The 7,880-nt window shown below is 37.4% G+C and overlaps 1 protein-coding gene across 1 annotated transcript; it reads right to left on the reverse strand.

Annotated features, from left to right (window-relative positions):
* Window positions 1-1,912: 1,912 nt before the first annotated feature.
* Window positions 1,913-7,455, reverse strand: LOC127787235 (uncharacterized). The gene is made up of 2 exons (XM_052315182.1): window positions 7,007-7,455; window positions 1,913-3,608 (listed from the first exon to the last, which is right to left on the reverse strand). The coding sequence occupies exons 1-2, from the start codon at window positions 7,100-7,102 to the stop codon at window positions 2,367-2,369; spliced, it is 1,338 nt and encodes a 445-aa protein (XP_052171142.1). The 5' UTR covers window positions 7,103-7,455; the 3' UTR covers window positions 1,913-2,366.
* Window positions 7,456-7,880: the final 425 nt, after the last annotated feature.

The following is a 7,880-nucleotide window of genomic DNA, read 5'->3' on the forward strand; positions in this document are numbered from 1 at the left end:
ATATTTTTTTAATTTAAGTAAATGCCTATATTTTCTTCAATTTATATTTTACCTTTCATTTACTTTAATATATAAATATAAATAAAAGAGTACCTCCATTTGAATTCAATAAAAATATCTAAAAGATCAAAATCCATAACAATAAGAAAATAAAATTTTGGTTTTAGAACAAATTCGGGATTTAGCGATTTTATTACTCCAAAATACATATCTTCTATTTCTTAAAAAATTTATTAAAAATTATTTTAACAACAATGAAAATTAGCTATCAAAATATTGGGAGATAGTTTTTCAAAATGAAAACATTTTCTTATATGTCCCTTTATAATGTGTTAGTCTTCCAGACTTAGAAAAATAGCATTTATTGGTTCATTTTGATACACAAAATATTATAATACTTAAAATATGTTTTCCACTATAAGACATATCAAAATTCTATTTGGGGATTTAAATATACTAAAAATAATTTTAGTAAAATTATGTTTTGTTAAATATTAAAATACATAATGGATTAGAGCAATTTGGCTAACATTAAAACACATAATGGATTAGAGCAATTTGGCTCAATGAGAGAGTGTGTGTGTGTGTGTGGATTGGAGCAATTTGGCTCAATGAGTGTGTGTGTGTGTGTGTTGCTTTTATATTTTAGAAAATTTTTGTGCCATTTGTGGGCACCCCTATGATTTAAAAATGACTATGAACATCCACTTAGTTTGATTTTTCTTTTTTCTTTTTTTGCATGGATATCCCTTTCCTTTACAGATAACATCAACTAAATTTTAATTAATTAAGTTAGATTAAGCTAATTAAACAAAAATTAGGTTAAATTTAACTAAAATAAAAATAAAAAATTTAAAAAAAAAAAACAAAAGGAACTTCAGCCAACTAGTTCTAATCTATAGAACCATCGCTGACTAATGAACTAATTTGCTTTGGCCATTAATGGTGGTAGCGAATGGGGTCCAAATTTGGCACCTTTCTGCCACCGATAACTTTTCAAATCTTTGTAACCCCGAGTGCGTCTAGGTTCAATTCACTCTTTTTTTTAATGATAAAGGATCTTTATCATTTTTTAAAACACAAGATTAATCTATGTTTTTTTTTTACTAAATTTAAAAAATAATGTGTAAAATTTACCCTAGCTGATAAACGGGATTATAAACGTCCGAGGCCTTTTATAAGTCGGTGGAGGGGAACCCCACAGGGCCCAACCCCTCGCCCAGACCCTTCTTCCAGGCCGGCCTGTTGGGCCCAACTCATTAATTTATGTTTTCTCTATTTATATTTTTTATTTCTATTACAAAGGTAATCCCTCAATTATTCCATGATTAGCCAACCAACAATAACAGCATCATTATCTCCATCAGTGGCTGTACTAGTTCTGTCTGGACTGTGGATTGCATTAGGAAACCAGCTTAGGAAAAAAAAAAATAGATAATTATTTTTTTAGAGAAACATTTTATTAGTTTTTGTCCAATCAAATATGGGCCAAAACAATAGATAGTCAACGGACTGGCTGTACACGTCAACACGTATGCTTTTCACATAATAAACCACCCAACTCAAATCAGTGATGTCTAAAGACCATAACTGCCAGCAGGTAAGCCTGTAACTTAATGGTAACAAGGTTAAAAGGCATCCCTAACCTTGTTAATGCTTGGGGGAATGATATTATCTCATATCATTCAATCCAAAAAGTTTAAATAAAGGGTCAACAGAGTGGGAAATTGGCCGAATTTGGTGGGAGACAGAATACAATGATTCCTAGGGTTCTATCAGAGGCCGGCGGAACACTGCTTTACAGCCCCCTTTGAAAATCAATTCTATTCCAAATTATACTCCCAATTCCAGGGCAAATAGGGGAGTATACTCTTTGCTAGTAAGCGACGTATAAGTAGAAGCATGCTTGCTGAGTCCTAACAATGACACCATTCAGATAGCAAAGAGAGATTGTTCTCAGCAGCACCATTTTGACCACTGTTCTGATCTATTACCTATATATTACAGAACCGGAAGAACAGCTACAAGTATCCCCACCACTGCAATTAGCAGCGTATGCATCCTTCCATACCTAAGGCAAGAAAAATGGATGCAAAGAAAATGGAACAGAGAGAAAGCGACGCACCATGCATACTAAAACCCTAACAAACATCTCCAGTCTCCTTTTCCAGAAGATGAGGTGCTGGGAAACAGCCTTCATGTAGTATAAGTCGCTACTGCAAGGCATCTCCTCAGCTTGAAGCACCCAATTCGCAACAGTGCCAGTTGAAGATTGTTGAGTGACATCTACAAGCCGGGTTCACGACATCATGACTTCGACACAAAACCCTTTGTGGTGCCAAATAGTAAGCATCAAAGGGCACCAGTTAGCTGACACCTGGCTGCATCATGGGAAAGAAGGACCAGTTGTTACAGGCGCTACCCTCCTTCCCAAGCATCTTCTCATTAGCCCACCAGTCAGGTCCAATAGCAACTTTATCAGAGTGCGCTCCATCTGCATTGTCAAAATTGAATTCCTTGACAGATCCAAGAGAAACAGAGCGATGCCTCTGGGGACGGTGTCCATCCTCTGTTTCTGCAGAAGCTTTCTCAGACACGTCATTGGATATTTCCCCATGATGGCCCTCCCTATTGTTGGCTGAGTCGGTTGAATTTTCATCTCTTCCATCAGCATAGACGTCTACAGACAGTGCTCCAGACTTGACCAGTGATGGCTCCTTTGCCATGCATCTGACAACGTCTTCAGCTGTAATCTCAAAAGATACTCTATGATCGACTACTGCCTCATCAGCTCGGGTTCCATTAGATGAACTTGCAAGTGGTGCAATATCAGAATTTTTTCGATCCAGAAGAATGCAATCCCTGGGTCTAGGTCCCACAGCATCAGGGGTCAACGAACCAGATCCTTGCCTTGATGCCCATTCCTGGGCAGACATTTTGTCAAGGTACAAGAGCTTGGGAGGGTCACCTATTTGAAACTGAACGAACTGAGGACCACCCGGAGTAAACTCACGATCAGGAAAAGGAGATGAGGTACCTGAACTGGGCGAGATCAAGTGGCTGACAGGGCTTCCAGGATAAAGCTGATAAGATTGAAATTCATATTGGGCCAAAGCATATCGCTGACCAGGTTCACCATTTTGGTGATAGGGATCAAGAAGCCGAGCAAATGGTACTTCAGGAGAGGAAGGTGTAGTCAAATGGACAGACTCAGGAGGTGGAGTAAAAGGGGCAGTAGATGGCTCAGTGGTAAAGGTGGAGAAGACTGGTGGTGAGACTAACTGGGTCTCATGGGCATAAGGTCCAATAGCGAACATGGATGCAGGACCAGGAGAGTACATACTGGCAGATATAGAGGTGAGGGAGAGTAAGCCCGCTGGTGATTGGGTACAAGACGGGGGATCAGACTGAAGGAAAGAAGCTGGGGAGGAAGGAGGTGCAACAAAGGGAAATATTACAGGAGGTGCTTGAGTTGGATTTTCTGCTGCAGGAACCTCAGCTCCAGAGGCAGATGTTTCCGGAACAAGAATAGCATGTCCAATTCGTTTGCTCTGTTTCTGATACCCAAAACACCAGTATATACTCCAGCAGCTTCGCCAGCTTCTCTTCTGCATTGAACCAGAGATTATAATAACCATGCCACTTTTAGAATAGGAAGCAACACTAGTTATCATCTGAACGTAGCAGGAATATAGAGACAATTTGTAATTCAAAGTAATCCGTCATCAATGCATGCAACATTAGCTTCTGGAAGAAGTCTCCGTTAGTTTGTTTGTAATGCTTGGTTCAAGATGGAAAAACAAACCGAGCTAATTATAATGCAGTTGCATAGCAAAGACATGGTTTACACGTCCAATATATAGATAATTGCAAAAAAGAAAGAGATAAGCATTTTAGAACAGATCAAGTAAAGAGTGGAGAACACCATCAAATACTTAAAAGTGCATCTCCCACAGAATGCACGAACACCTTTCTCACATGCCTCTTTGTAAATGAAAAACCGGAGATTGCAAGAATAAATATTCACTGATTACTATCAGCCATGCTAAGTAGATAACTGTGTTCAACACATCTAACATGAACATTACAAAAACATTCAAATATTCATAAATAGAAGTTTGTAATTAATCTGATTCCTCATTGGAACTTCATTACTTCTGCAGTTGAGATCATAAAGCTTTTCCAAAATAGAAAAAGTAGCAACAAGTTCATAGGTTAAAGTCAATCAGGTTGATCGAAGATCATCTAGTTAGAAGGATAGGTTTGGTATCTGGTGCATTCTAAAAAATGCAGTGGATAAATATTTCACCTCTGTAACTCATAATGACAATATGTTTATAATCATTCCTAATTTTTCTCTTTTTGACATCTATCCTTTTTTATTTCATAAAACTAAAAAACAAAAACACAAAAAAAGCCTGTTTTACCTTGTCACATATCTTACAGAACCTAATTGCCATCTTACAATTTCTTTTCCCATTTTTTTTCCTGTTTGATAGGTAAAACTTATTGGGATAGTCAAATCTCCTCATCTGAGATTCAAGGGATATTGTCTAACCAACCAGGCAGCCTTTTTAAGTGACAAAATGTGTGATATTCAGTTAATTAGTTGCCATGGTTAATGGCAGTAACACCCACTGCTTGACTATCAACAGCAGGATGCTGGTTTCTTTATCCAGGGTTCACCTAATGCCCTCTCAAGGGACTCACTGTGCTATATTCAGTTATATTAGGCACAATTATTAATTAACAACAGTAAAGCCTCCAGCTTACTTCTTGTTTTATATTTCTATATATTTGTTTATTGAATTTTATTTCATAACTTGTTTATCTTTTCCACACATGCTGTAGGCACATGGCCTACTATATGCTCTATAAATTTGATCACTTTCCCTTAGATAGTAAAATAGCAGTTATATGTCATCTATCAAATTCTTTATTCATTTCCTAAATTTCCCAAGAATAATGCCACACTATAAATAATAATTTTCTTTTTTTTCCCATATTGGTCACTAATGTGGGATTGAGAACCATGGGTGAAAGGCATGAAGGTTAAATGGCTAGGCATGTCCCTCCATGTTCCTTACCTATCTATACAACAGAAGTGAATGAGGAACCAATCAAAAAGGGAACTAGTACGAACATTAAGAAGCCTGAAGACAGTCTAGAACATGCTCATGCATATCCTAGATGGGCGTGCAGAATCAAACATGACTTGGACATTCCTCAATGTCAACAATTCCACTACTTGCACACTGTTTATGACATAGCATGTCGACAGCATATACAATAGCCATGGCAACCCCTATTGATAAGTTTTACACATGGATGCTAATTTATGTCTAATAGAAGAGAAAAGCTAGAGAACTTTGTGCAGATTCTATACAAAACACATGGAAATATGCAACTGTACCATCCATTTACATACAAAGAATTAGAGGAGCCATGCAGGCTTGTCAGAAATGGAAGAACTACGGAGTGTTAGCATTGGAAAAAGAAAATAACATCAACTGGCTGGGCAATGGCACAAACAACATTGCTCAACTTTTGGAGCACAATATCTAGTAACAAAGAGTCACACCGAAGAGAAAAATGTAAGGACTCACCAAATTCCACAGTGCAAGAAAGCAACCACTATCAGATTAAAGGGAAAACCCGTGCACCATATTTGATAACTAATGATTCAGCATACCCCCTTATATTATGTAATAAATAGAACCTTTCTGAACGGCACAGGTTTCCAAAATATGGTGCCATCTTGGTTTTGTACATATATGGAGTGCTATTTTTCTTGATCTTCCAAAGAGAGATTCCCTTCTAAATGAAATGTTCATATTAATACCCATGAAGTGCTATCAGAACTTCAAATTGAAACTATTGCAAATTTAGATTCTGTTAAAGAAATTACTGAAATTAACTTGGCTTGACCTTTGCACAGTGCTCAAGTTCTGTCCCTTCCCAGAAAAAGAAAGGGTAAAAATAGCCTATCAAGTGGATTTAACCTGCCTGTGTATGTCATGCAATATTAAGGTAACAACATATAAATTCTAATATGAGATGAATAAGAACTCGGTAGATTTGCCACAGGTGATGTGCTAAAATACAAAAAGAAGCATAAAAGTAAAATAAAAAATTATACGAGAAAATTGAAGATTCAACAATTGATCTTCATTTGAAATTCCCCTCCATTGCCGATTTCTAGATTAAAAAAAATGAATAAGAAAAAGGTCTTTCTCCAAAATGAAAGAATATGACAGAGCAAAGCTTCAGAAAAATTATAACAGTGCTGCAAAAGTCTGGCACTCATGATAAAGTATCTTCCATGCGCATCTTTCTCACTCTCAGTAATTCCAATTGAATTGTTTCACAAAATGCAAAGATAACTTCAATAACTTCAAACCAGCAACAGAATAAATACACTAGTGCAGGGCATACTAGTCAAATATATTGAAAAAATAAAAGAGAGAACCTAGAAAATATTCTCCTCTATAGAATTGGATCCAGACATAAACTTGAGTCATGAGCCGAAACGTTCGCAATTGGAGTACAAAATTATGTTTATAATGTCCAAATTTGTTCATTCACTGAGTTGGAAGTTGAGAAACTGGGTCCATCATCATGTGACCACGTGTAAACCAATTTAACCTCGACTAAAAGCGATTTCAGATCCAAGCAAGCTAAAACCATATGCTTGCCCGGAATCACATGTCAACTTCCGCAGCAGAAAGAAAACAATCCGGAAACAACATCGTACCGATGCAATTAGTTAGGAAGCGTCAACGAATCATAATTTTCCAGAACACAGCGAAACAAAATGAATTCGATCAAACCGACAACGATTGCATATAACCAACAGATCTCGAAACAAAGCTATCAGATGCTCACAGAGCTGAGAATTCGAAACTCAACAGATTCAACACCAATAGAAACAATCAAATCAGGAAGAAGGCAAGTGAGGGAAACAATTAAAGTGCAGAAATTGGATAACCGGAACCAAATTGTTTACCTGAACCGAAGCCTGAGGCACACGATTCTCAGCCGAAGCGATCGCCGTGGCAGCGGCGCTTATGGTATCCCGAGTGTTGTTGTTCGCGCGTCTCATCTCTCCGTCTTCCTCTTCTTCTCGATCAAAGAACTAACCCAATTTCACCGGCAATTTCCCGTCGCATAACCGATCAAATCTCTGAGGTAAAAGGACGCAACTTTCTAGCGAAAATCGAAACCTCGAGAATGAAAATCGCAGGGAAGGAGGAGATCAGGAAAACCGAGCGAAGAACGAACACGAGACGACAGTGATGCGAAATGGCGATTTAGAAATATAAATATATATATATATATATAAAAGTCGAAACGGAAAAATACGAAATGAAACGAAAAGAAAAACAAAAAATCTGCGGTTTCCTCTCTCTAGCCACGCCGTAACAAGAGCTTTTGAGGTCAAACACGGCAATGGCGGACTGGACTCAAGAGGTTTCTAGGGGCTTATATATATATATATATGTATATAACTTCATCACACCTTAAATTGCTCTTTTATTAAGTTTCAAAATAAATAATTTTGTACTTGCAAAAAAATAATATATAATTTCGTATTGAAGATTGAAATTACATGTGTACCCTTGGCAAGATATATGATTCGAATGGCAGGCACTGGGGGATGGATAAGGAGTTATTAGGCTCACCTGAAATACTTGCACATTCAATGACACGCCTTGCTCTTTCTAAATGCTCACACCAAATGCCCACTTCTCTTTAATGCAGCTACCTTATTTGTGCCGTTGCCGTTGGAAAATGCAGAATCCCGCGGGCTCCCACCTCTCAAGTCTCTTCTTAAGTAACATGCATTTACTGTGAAACACAGTCATGTTCTTAAGTTATTA

The sequence above is a fragment of the Diospyros lotus genome, chromosome 12, assembly GCF_014633365.1.
Source record: "Diospyros lotus cultivar Yz01 chromosome 12, ASM1463336v1, whole genome shotgun sequence".
NCBI classification, from domain to species: domain Eukaryota; kingdom Viridiplantae; phylum Streptophyta; class Magnoliopsida; order Ericales; family Ebenaceae; genus Diospyros; species Diospyros lotus.

What these genes read in the sequence shown, in the direction of transcription:
- LOC127787235 (XM_052315182.1), bottom strand. Translation starts at nt 7,102, where the DNA reads ATGAGACGCGCGAACAACAACACTCGGGATACCATAAGCGCCGCTGCC. An exon ending in TGCCTCAGGCTTCGGTTCAG is followed by an intron (nt 3,609 to 7,006) that starts GTAAACAATTTG and finishes GGTTCAATGCAG; the next exon opens with AAGAGAAGCTGGCGAAGCTG.